This window comes from Sciurus vulgaris, assembly GCF_902686455.1.
Source record: "Sciurus vulgaris genome assembly, chromosome: 6".
NCBI lineage: Eukaryota > Metazoa > Chordata > Mammalia > Rodentia > Sciuridae > Sciurus > Sciurus vulgaris.
In genome coordinates, this window is record NC_136466.1 from 126,015,846 (window position 1) to 126,028,540 (window position 12,695).

At 33.5% G+C, this 12,695-nt stretch overlaps 1 protein-coding gene across 3 annotated transcripts in view; it reads right to left on the reverse strand.

Annotated features, from left to right (window-relative positions):
• Positions 1–12,695, reverse strand: part of GPBP1 (GC-rich promoter binding protein 1) — a 61,982-nt gene that overhangs the window by 2,948 nt on the left and 46,339 nt on the right. For all 3 annotated transcript variants that reach the window (XM_079145280.1, XM_079145281.1, XM_079145282.1), the window contains 5 exons: positions 8,479–8,663; positions 7,762–7,902; positions 5,993–6,160; positions 5,110–5,297; positions 2,559–2,661 (listed from right to left, as the gene is read on the reverse strand). In XM_079145280.1, coding sequence (XP_079001406.1) covers positions 2,559–2,661; positions 5,110–5,297; positions 5,993–6,160; positions 7,762–7,902; positions 8,479–8,663 — 785 coding nt within the window. The remainder of the gene's footprint in view (positions 1–2,558; positions 2,662–5,109; positions 5,298–5,992; positions 6,161–7,761; positions 7,903–8,478; positions 8,664–12,695) is intronic.

Below are 12,695 nucleotides of genomic sequence, written 5' to 3' on the forward strand. Positions count from 1 at the left end.
TATAAACATAAGGGCTAAAAACTATAAGACCTTTCAAAAACATAAGGGAAAAACATGACACTAAATACAGCAATGATTTCTTGGATATGACACCTAAAGTTTAAAAAAAAAAAAAATTAGATTGTATCAAAATTAAATACTTTTGTGTATCAAAAGATAATTGCGGGGGGTGGGTGGCGCCTGGGGATATAGCTCAGTTGGTAGAGTGACTGCCTCCCATGCACAGGCCATGGGTTCAATCCCCAGCAGCACATGAAAATAAATAAAGCAAAGGCATTGTGTCCATCTACAACAACAACAACAACAACAACAACAAAGATAATTAGGGTGGGCATAGTAGTCCATGCCAGTACTTTCAGCAACCCAGGCGTTTGTAGTCAGTCTGGATAACTAGCCATACCCTGCCTCAAAAAAAGACTAGGTACATAGCTCAGTGGTAGAACACAACTACGTCCAACACCTAGAACTCTCAAAAAAAGGTGGGGGTGAGAGGAGATAATGACAACAGAAGTGAAGAAGCAATCCACAAAATCACTGATAGTGTAATATCAAATTTTGGTGATAGTGTAATACCAAAAAATAAATCAACTTTACAACAATTTGATTACAACATGGGAAAATATGTGCTAGTGCTATGGGTATAAGCTCAGTGGCAGAGCACTTTGCCTAGCATGTGTGTTTGTTTTGATCTCTAGTACCAATAACGAGAGGGAGCACAAAGGAGCTGAATGAACATTTCTCCAAAGTAATGTACTAATTAATGTTCAACACCATCAATCATTAGGAAAATGCAAATCCAAACCACATTAAGTTATCAACTAGGATGATTTTTATTTTCAAAACACAGAAAATGAGCATTAGCAAGGATGCAGAGAACGTAGAACTCTTGTACACTGTTCAGTCGTACAATGATCTCCTGTACATCACTGTAAAACAGTGCAGCCACTATGGAAAGGAAGAAAGGCAGTTTCTTTACAAAAAAAAAAAAAAAAATTTTCAGTTACCATTAAATCCAACAATTCTGCTGGATACACACCCAAAATACTTGAAAGTAAGGAGCTGTACTCTTATTTTCATGGAAAAATTTTATTCAATAGCAAAAAATTTATAAGTAACCCAAGTGGCTATTATAGATGAATGGATAAACAAAATGTAATATATATATACACGATACTATTCAGCCTTAAAAAAAGGAAGATCATTCTAACATATGCTACATATGTGAACCCTGAGAATTTAATGCTAATTGAAATAAGATCATCACAAAAAGACAAATACTCTAATTCTACTTATATGAGGTATGGAACACTTAAATTTCATAGAGACAGAAAGTTGAAGAATAGCAGTTTCTGGGACAAAAGGAACAGGGAATGGAGAGTTCTTGTTTAAAGGGTATGGGACTTCTGGAAAAGATGATAAACATTCTGGAGGTAGGTGATAGATGCGAAACAAGGTAGATGTACTTAAGGTCATTGAACTGTGGAAGCAAAAAATTATTAAAACTGTAAATTTTATGTTTTTAAACACAATTTTCAAAAGTACAATGGGGGGCAACATATTAAATTTACTCTTTAAAAAAAAAAAAAAAAGGTAAAACTGCCAGATTCAGTGATGCATGCTTACAATCCCAAGTACTTGGAAAGCTAAGGCAGGAGGAATCCCAAGTTCAAAGATAACATGAGTAACTTAGCAAGAACTGTCTCAAAATAAAATTTAAGAAGAGCTAAGGGTATAGATCAGTGGTAGAACACTTTCTAGTATTGTATGAAGCCCTGGGTTTAACCTCTATAGAGAAAGGAATGGAGATCAAGTCTCTTGTATTATTAAATTAGAATGTCTAATTTACTCAAAAACTCCATTTGAAGTGGCTCCGAAAATATTATCTCCATATAGAAAAGTAGCTCTGCAGGACCCCCACCACCCCCAGGGGGTGGGGGGGGGGGCCTCTTTAATGGATTTAGAACAACATCTTAATTTTTTCATACTCCAAACCAACCAAACATTTCCTAATACTCTTTTTCAAAAAGGAAAACTATTCAAACATATAAGATCGTTTTTAGAGTTTGAAATATTCTTGGGCAAGGAAAAGGATCAAAGGTGAAGTTACTTAGGAAGCCACAAAGACTTAACCACCCTGAAACAAACCAAATCCACCACCAAATTAAAAAGCCTGGAATATGATGAATCATAGATAATATCGTTTCTATTCATTTCTAACTATTTGAAGATTGGTTTAAAGCAAAGATAATTCTGACCTAAATGTGGTATCTTAATCAATTTATAAACAAAACTGTTATCCAGCACCCCAATGCTTACTCAAAAATTATGCAATCCTAATTTTAAAAAGGCCATTTTAAAAGTGAACTTAAAAGCCAGACATGGTAGGTGTAATCCCAGAGGCTGAGGTAACACCCTGGTCTCTAAATAAAAATGTTAAAAGGTCCAGTCCCACCCAGCACTAGGGGGTTTGTCTCAACAGTAAAGTACCCCTGGGCTCAATCCCTAGTACCAAAAACAAAACAAAAAACCAACAACTTGAATGATTTGGTTTTTCTTACCTGTTCACTAATAACTTGGAATTCTCTCATTTCATCCTCAGTTAAGGGAGCACACGTTTCATCATTTTCACTGTCTTCCTGCCAGCCCATCTCTTTTAACAACCTAAAAGGAAGGAAGATAATTAAGTTTCTAGATCTATAATAGGTACAAATACACATGATCCATTATCCATTATATAAAACACCCAAGATTCCCTGAAAGAGCATTTGTGTTTCACTTTGAGTATCTTTCTGAAAATTAAGAAATAGATCAGATAAACTATTTATAAACTATCTTGGACAGTAAAATAAGAACGAACTCTTTGTTTAACCTTTGGTGTCAAAGGTTCTGTAGGCTAGAAACTTGCAAAAGGGGAGACCTGAAGAAAATTTTCCTAATTACACCACTAAAAATAAAGATAGTCTTCCCCCTTTTTCCAATTCCACCATAATCGAATGTCTTGTGGCCTACTCATTAGTTTTTCTACTTTGAAAACAAAGTGTGAAACAGTTTGACCTGTCTTGGATTTTATGATTTATACTTCTATTGATATCACCTCTTAGGTGTATGCCAATCATTCCCCAACACACAAAGAGTCATTAAGTCCTACAATAATGTAAGTTCTAAACCAGGATCTAAATAAGTTAAAAAAAAAAAGAAAGACCATAAGGTTATACTCTTTTCTACTTTTTAAAGAAAATACTTCCACCTTAGGCAAATGGAGCTAAGAAAACAATGACAGGAAACACCATTTTTCTCTAGCTGGACAAACGTAAACAACAAGTTTCTCCTTCATACAAGGTCACTGGTCTTATACTGGTCTGATGATTTGTTTTTTAAATTGTATTCCTTATGTATTTCTGTTAATATCATTTATACTTACTCATCTTTCAACTTGCACCTGTCATGTGTTAGCTGCTTATGGACTTTCGTACCTTTTTCCCCCCACTTCAAACATAAAAAGGGCTAGGGATGTAGCTCAGTTGTAGAGTTTGATTCCAAGTGCCAAAAAATGAGGTGAGAGGAAGAACTGAAGAAGAACTGAGCAGAGTTCCACAAATCCTTCATGTTTTAATGCTGAACCATGTGGTTGTTGTTTCATTAAAATAGTAAAGGTACAATGCCTCTGTAAAATATTTGCTCTTAATTATATAAAATTATGAAGGGGGGATGAAAATTCTTTTTTGAATACCCTTCAATTCTAACAATAAACCATTTTAAGCAGTTACTATTTTAAAATGTTAAAATGATAAAAATGGAAACAAAGCACCTAGGAGTTGGCAATAAAAAGTAAATCACCTATTGGGGCAAATGGATATCCACATGGAAAATAAATCTGGCCTTCACCTGCCTTGACCACACCAACATTTGCATAAAAGATACAAGAAAAATGCATAAACTGAACTTTAATCAAACCTCAAAAAAGGCACCATTAATAAAGTGAAAAGACAACTCAGAATGGGAGAAGATACTGTCAAGTCATATATGTAAGAGGCTCATGCACATAACACATAAAGAGCTCTCAAAACTTAGTAAAAGAACACAATTTAAAACAGGCAAGGGCTGTGAGATAGCTCAGTTGGTAGAGTGCTCGCCTCACAAGCCCAAGGCCCTGGGTTCAATCCCCAGCACCGCAAAAAGAAAAAAAGAAAGAAAAAAAAGATAAGAAAAAAAAACAGGCAAGGTATTTGAATAAGTGTTTCACACAAAGACAACACGTAAGAAGCAAACACATCAAAAGTTGCTCAATACTGTTACTGTGCATCAAGAAAATGCACAGTAAAAATCACAAAAAGATAACCACTTCAAACCCACTAGAACTTTTATAAATGAAGACGATGGTATCAATTGTTGGAGAAACTGGAACTTCGTGTATTGTCGATGAGGATACAAAATGACACAGTTACCTTATGTCAAGAACGCAACTCCTAAGTATATACTCAAAAGAAATAAAGGAATATTCACACAAAAACTTGTACATGAATGTTCAGAGCAACACTATCCATGACAGTCAAAGCAGACACTGATATCCATTAACTGATGGACAAAAACTGGTACATTCACAGTGTACTACTCAACAATAAGAAGGTAACATGCTGAAATACAAATGAACCTTGAAAACAATATGCTTAGTCCGAGAAGTCAGATGCAGCAGACCACATATTTTGAGTCCACTTATACAAAATATTCATGAAAGGAATATACTGTTAGAAAAAAATTACTGATTATGAAGGACAGAGTATAAAAACGAGGAATAAATACAAATGGGCATGGCTTTCAGGGATAATGGAAATGTTCTAAGATTGGATCATATTAGCGGTCGCACAGCTCCAAACAGACCAAATTTATCTGTACAATTAGAAGGGGAAATTTACCATATATAAATCACATATAATAAACATGTTAAAAAATAAATTAGGGACTGGAGTTTGGCTCAGTGATAAAGTGCCCAGTATGTACAACAACCAGTGTTCAATCGTTAGCATCACAAAAAATCAATTACACAAAAGTTCTGTATATCAAAACCTTATATTAAAAATGCCAGAGAAAAAAGTAAAAATAAAAACTAACCTGTGTTCTGCCTCAAGTGAACTGGAAAGAACATCAGTTTGTGGAAAGGTTGAAGACCGAATGATCTGTTGGGAAATCACTGAGGCATTGCCATTCTCTTGTGGAATTTCATTTTCATCAAAATTTCTGTTTATATCCCTTTCTTGGTGAGTACTATTGCTGTTATGCAAATTAAATGAGTCTTCATCCTAATTTGGGAGGATCAAAAAAATAATTCTAAAGAATATAGTTACTAAGAACTTTTTAACAGATCCTGGGTCGATTCCCATTTAGAATACATAAATGTGGTACTTAGAATCATTAAATTTAGAAGACATCCTCGTATGATTGGAAAACTAAAATGAAAGGATACTAAAACTTTCTGGCCCTAAGTATTCATATTTATTCAACAAAAGCAAAACCAAAAGAATGAGGGAGAGAGCAGAGAAGAAGAAAAATACCTAAACAGGAATTAAAATTTTTTTGCTTAGAAAATGAAAAATACACAATGAGAAAAACCTACTTTAGAAGCCATTTCTTGTGCAAATGGTTAGGTAGGCCTTCATTTTCTAAGTTGAAAATCTATTAGAATTTATTCCAAGTTCCTAAATATTGGCCCACATATTTTAACATTTTTTTAAGCATACTAAGCAGGTTTTATTTAAAGGTAATAATACAGACTTCTCCTGGCAGGAAGAAGGGGGCCATGGCTGATGTTCTAAAAGTCCCAAGAAGTGAGCACACCCTACATCTTTTATAGGTTAAATTCTCTTTTGTTCTCCAGTTCTCTCCCCCCTTATCTCTCCTTCCTGCCTACGTGACTAGGCCTGGTTTTGCATTAAGTGAGAAGCCATGGGCAGGGTTAACATGTTAACATAAAATCGAGTTTTGCAAATTCAAGTACCTTCTCTGAGCCAGCATGGCTTTCATCTTCATGTTCTTCTTCTACTCTGTCCCTTTTCAATGCTTTCAAAAATTCACTCTTCTTATCAGTGCGCATTCGTGTCAGTTTGGTTAGACGAGGCTGCTGATTAAGTTTGTCAACAGGTGAAGAGGAATTTGAACGATTACACTAAGAGGAAATTCAGAAACACTGATAAATATATAACCAGAGAACTAATGCCAATATAAAATTCACAAATATCATAGTGTTTTTACCTTTATTCACAATGCAGAACTGGTTTAACATCTTTCAACATCTACTTTTCTTAGTCCCTACAGAATTTTTCTTTCCCATTTGGTAAGTCAACAAAAGAATTTTCTTACCCAAAGATAATGAAGGCCTGGAATATGCACAACTATGATACTAAATAAGGAGTTTAAATATTATTTTATAAATGTATCCTGGAATTGTTTAAATATTTCTATAATACACAGAAGAGTAGTTTTTTAAGCTATGTTCCAGAATTCTAAGGTTTGAATAACAGCTTCAAAAGGACCTACTTAATGATCACACACAAAATTTATCAGGTTAGATTTAACAAACTTTTGTGAGAGAACAGGGAGGAAAAATGAAAAATGGATATTAACTTGAGTCCTTCTGTTTCTGGTTTTTTGGTTTTCATAGAATACAACAGAGAAAGTAAAATATTAGAACTGCAAGTGACAGACTTTTTTTAGCCATGAAAATAGACCATAAAATGCTAACTGTTGGCATTCTTGTATATATATCATAATTAATCTAAGTACAATAAGCTAGTTAGGCATGCTAGTCCTTACAGCTCAAAAATTCTATGAGAACACAAAAAAGAAACGATATGTGGGATCTATGACTTTCCAATATGGCACCCAAAGCAATTTCAGGTATAACAATGTATGTCAAGTATCCTTGGGTTCTTGAGGGAACTCCCTGGTCTAGAAGTTTCAAAAACCTAGTCAAATGGAAGCTGGGGGTGGGGGAGATATACTTGAGCTACCAGATACTCAATTTCAGTGCAAGAAAAATTACCACCTTTACCTCTTTCTTTCTCCCTGCCTTGGTGTTAATACAAATAAAATGTCTATCATTCCTAAACAGGATGATGGCACAAATTCTCATTATCAATCAAGGTTAAACCCTATAACTATTACAAACACCAAATAAATTTACAATCTTCATTATTATTTTCTTTAAAAAAGCTTTTTCTAGCAAATGGATATACAGAGACTTCACTATATTATTTTCTCAACTGCCAAGGATGTTTGGAATTTTTCATTTAACTTTTTTCTTCTTTTTGGTACTGGGATTGAATTTGGGGTACTTAACCACTGAGCAACATTCCCAGCCCTTGTTTGTATTTTATTTACAGACAGGGTCTCACTGAGTTGCTTAGGGCCTCACAATGTGCTGAAGTTGGCTGTGAACTCGAGATTCTCCTGCTTCAGCCTCCCGAACCACTGGTATTACAGGAATGTGCTGACACATCCAGTGGGTTTATTATATTCCTACCTTTTCAGACTACAAAGTAGTTAGCAAGAAGAGGAAGTATCTGAATAATCTGTGCATTTTACTCAGTATTATTATAATAATTGAGCAGCTGGGCATGATAGCAAATGCCTGTAGTCTGAGAGGCTGAAACATAAGGATCACCTTAGCCCAGGAGTTTCAGACCAGACTTGGCAACACAAGGAAAACGCATCTCAACAACAAAAAAAGAAATTTACATTCCTCGTAATGATTTTTAATGACATTACCTCTTTCACTGAATTTGTCGATGGACTAAAATTCTTGGCAGTTGATTTAAAAGCATTAAAGTTGCCAACACCATATGTAGATTCATGAGGAAAAGAAGTTCCAACCTTATTTTCTTTAGTTTGGCTTTTCCATTGTGTAGGCTATAAAACAACAAACATTAATGGTTATCAAAAACAGGATACAGAAAATAAAGGAAAATAGAATGAACACAATAAAGATAATTACATTTGGCTCTTAGAAATTTTTTTGTGTATTACTTTATCATTCCTACATAGTTCTCTGTTCCTTTTTCTACAACTAAATTCAAATTGATATTTAGATTAAAAACATCTAATTAATTCACTTTTTCAAAGTTTAATCCAAAAACAGAGAATTTTTCAAATCATGAGGTTCAAAAACCTAAAACTGAGAAACCAAGTAAATATATACATACACGCACAAACTTACATATATATTATAAGCAAATATATCAAAAGTACCACAAGCATAACAAAACTCATAAATGTCCTTCACTACTAAAAATAACAAAAACACAAGGAGACACACACACAAGACATTAAAATTTATAGTAAACAGTGGGCCAATCCTTTCCATGCAGAAGTCTGTTAGCAGCCTATGAACACCCCACACTGTAATATAATGCTTCTAATATTTCCCCCAAAATAATTAAACTGATAACAACTCAAAATTTGCATGTGTAACAATTTTGAACTTACTTTTGTAGGTGGAGCAGCAGGTTTAGGGACTAAGCCTTTATAAACACTTGGACCAGTTCCATTCTTAACTGGCTGTGACTGAAGATTTCCTACTACAGGGAATCCAGATAGCTGTAAGTCTTTTGAATTACCTTTCTTAATGACCAGCATCCTTGGAGCTCTAGACTTAGGATTCGGAGGATACTCTGCATAAATAAAGCACAAACAAGAGTTACACACAGTTTCAAATTTAGATTAAAATAAATCCACCTAAGAATAGTATATTCCAAGGCTTGATTATATTTTTAAAACAATACTAACAGCAGATGCTTCCTGGGTAAAATTATTATGCTAAATAAATATATACCAGTTTAAGAAATAAGCTAAAACAATCCCACAGAATACAGCAAGAATTGATCAATGTCAAATAATACAGATGAATTAAGCTACACAGAACTGGAAAACAAGATGAAATTCTAACATTTTTATTAACTTATTAAAAATGCAAATTTCATCCTAATGACTGTTAACATGTAGAATATAAAATACATTTTTCCCCTTATTCATTTTGAAGAGATTGAAATTTAATTCCTTTTTCATTCATTTCACTTATAAAATTATCAGTAAGCAAGGACTAACACGCCCTGTACTTCTAAATATTGGATTAAATTAGTTAAAATAAGTATTAAAAAAAATAATTCTATTTTCATAATACTAATTCGTTCAAATATTTACTAACCATCTAACTAAACACAAGGCACCATGTGACTTCAAGGGCAATCAACTCAACCATGTTTTCTGAAGATACTAAAAGGAGTAACTGCTAACTGTAGGCTCTTTTCAAGACTTCCACTGGTTTAGAAGCATGAAACACTATTCCTAGAGTTCATGAAACACTATTCCTAGAGTTTAATCAATTTGTATGTGTAGTCAAACAGGTGTTACATATATACATGTTCACATTTATTGTGTAAAGTATGTCTTTCTTCCCTCAGAAAATTCTGAAAGTCATCAGTTTCATAGTTGGAAAATTTAGAAGAATCAACTTAGATGGAAATCACAGAAAATCTAAATTAAAAGTAGCTCCACATATTAAATAAGGATATCGTATGAACTGTTGAGCTAGGTAGACACCTGTGGTACTAATGTCCCCTAAAACTATACCAAACATCCTACTAGATCATCTCACCATAACTATACAAGAACACCTTGAGGGAATCTCATTTTCATGTGATGTTTCCAGCTCTCTAAAAGAAAAGGTTAGTATCATTCTTCACCTATTGCCATTCTGAAGAGAATAAGAGCTTAGAATAAACTGACGAAAGGTTCGTTTTTCCAAAAACTTAGTTCTTGCTGATATACTAGGGCAATCAGTCTAACTCCTTGGCTACCTACTAAAGAGTTTAAAAAAAAAAAAACTCTTCAAGCACACAAAGACTCAGAAAAGTATTACCACCAATGTGTATAACTTTTCTGAAGATTTACACAATGAAGTAATAAAACAAAAACAAACAAAAAAAGGTATCAAACAGAACAATGAACACTAGTAACATACGAAATCTAAATTTTCCAATGATCAACTTATGGTAAATTCATGATGACAGCATGAATAGAGTATTTTTTAAAAGGCTCTTGGCTCGGCACAGTGGCACACACTTGGTAAAACTGCCATTTGGGAGACTAAGGCAAGAGGATCATAAGTTCGAGGCCCACCTGAACAACTTAGCAAGACCTTGACTCAAAACTTAAAATAATAAATAAAAAGGAGTGGGGAGCAATCAATGGTAATTCACCCCTGGGTTCAATCCTGAGTACAACCCTTCAAAAAAAAAAAAAAAAAAAAAAAACTGTCTTGAAATTAATTAACAATAAAATACGAAAAAAAAATCTTAGAACATAAAATCTCAATTAGATAAAGCCCAAGAATCTGAGGAACAACTGATGCTTAGAAAACACCACAAGTAATGTGTTTGCAAGGTCCCATCTCAGAGGAATCCAGGTGCTGAAACACAGGCTATTCTTTTCATACACTACAATTAAATAAATTTAAACATTATAGATTTCTATTTCAATGTGGCAAAGCACACAAGTATATCTTCCTTCCCTTATAAAGGGGAAGGAAGTCAAATAGAACAGTATAGAATAGGACTGGGATCATTTCTAGAAGGAGATATAAAGGGAAAGCTTCAGCCTAGAATGCGCACAAAGGAATTAACAGATAAGCAATTCATTCTTCCCTGCAGATTCTCAATGATTGACTGTTTGATATGCCAAATATGGTAGAGAGCAGAAAAGAAATTTTCAGATAAATAAAATCAAATAATGCACCAAGAGAAGATCCTATTCCAAAGAATGTTTTACACAGAAAGAAAATGATCCCAAGTGGAAGGTTAAAGATAGAAGAAATAAAAAATCTTATCTTTATACATATGCAATCAATGATTTAAACTAGGGAGACAGAAGAGATGGAAGGTAGATAAGCAAACAAATATTACTGTCAAGCCTCAAATCATTTCTGACTAGAGACTTCACCTTTCCTAAAATTGGATTCCTTGGAGCAAGAAATAGTCTTACTGTTTCTTCATTGAAGTCCTCAGTGCAAAGAATGATGGAATGTCCTATAAAGAAGAAAGGTGAAGCCTAAGAAATCACTCACAGAAGAGTAGGTGGCAAAGTAAGAGATGAAAGAGGTACCTGAAGGAAGATAGTGATTGAGAGGTAAGAGAAGCAAACACTAAACTGTTGAGCTTATTAAGCATTCATATTTAAACATCATAGCTCAGGTTATTATGCTTTTTGCAAATGATTCATCCAAATTTGAATACTATAGTTCCAACCTTATTAGCTGAACAACTTTGCATGTTACTTAATCATTCATCTATAAAATGGTAATAATAGTTCAAGAGTCACTGCATAATGTTTAATATTTAAATAATTACAAAGAAATAGAAGCCATATACTTTTTTCAATATAGTTACAATTCAAATTTTTTTTTCCCAAAAGTTTTAGGCTAACATTTAAGAGTAAAGAAAAATGAAAGGGGGGGGGGGGGATCAATCTATGTTGTAAATTAACTACTGTGAATAACCTAACACCTCACATAAAAATAAGTGTTCTTAATAGTAATAATTGCCTATAACTAATGGAAGGGAGAAAATATTTTTTAATTTGCATTTTATGATTTATTATTTTCTATCTATTCAGAGATTATCTCCATAAGCTGTTTTTGGAACAGAATTTCAAGGTGTTAAAGGTTTATTTTATTTTTATTTTTGTTAATATTGGGTATTGAACTCAAGGGCTCTCTACTACTGAGCTACATATCTAGCCTTCTGTTTAAATTTTATTTTGAGACAAGATCTGGATAGGTGCTCAAGGCTGGCCTTGAACTTCGTTTCTCCTGCCATGCCTCCCAAGCAGTTAAGAATTACAGATGTGTGCCATTCACACCCAGCAGGACTTAACCTTTTCAATTCAAATATTATCCAAAGTCTGCTTTGTCAAATGATAAACATAAGAGGACTTAAAGTGCTTTAGTCTTTTATTATTGAAAAGACCTTAACACTTACACAAAAAATTAGAAAATAAATGACCTTGTAAGCAAGTATTGAGTATTGTCATACTCAATTTTAAGTTAAAAAAAAACTTGAAGGTGGTGGGGGAGAAGGGGAAAAAATAACAAAATGAGTCAAAAACTATTACCCTACGTAAATGTATGATTACACAAATGGTATGCCTCTACTTCATTACAGAGGAACAAGATGTATCCCATTTGTTTTTAATAAAAATAAAAAAAATTTGAAGGTAAATTTAAGTGTTGGATTTTCAAATCATTATTTTCCTCTAGCCTCAAAAATAACTTTTATCTGATAATGAGTGACTTTTTGTCTTCTTATTCATGCTCTCCCCATATCTACAAATAGAAGCATTAATTTTATTCCTTAAAGGACATCAAAGGGAAGAAAAGTGATCCCATTCTTCAGAAAACAATTAGAATACTGCTACATATAATAAAAAGCAAATTGGTCACAGATAATTGAAAGCTGATTTCTCAATTCTTCAACTTCTTTTCTTTCTTTATACTCTCTGCAAGCTACCTACTATGTACACAAAGATTCTGATTCAATCACTACATTAAGTACTTCTTTCTTTGGCTGAAAATCCAAAAATTTCATTTTTGCCTTTTAATAATCCCATTTAGAATCTCCTTCCATTTACTGCACTTGAACAAAATAATT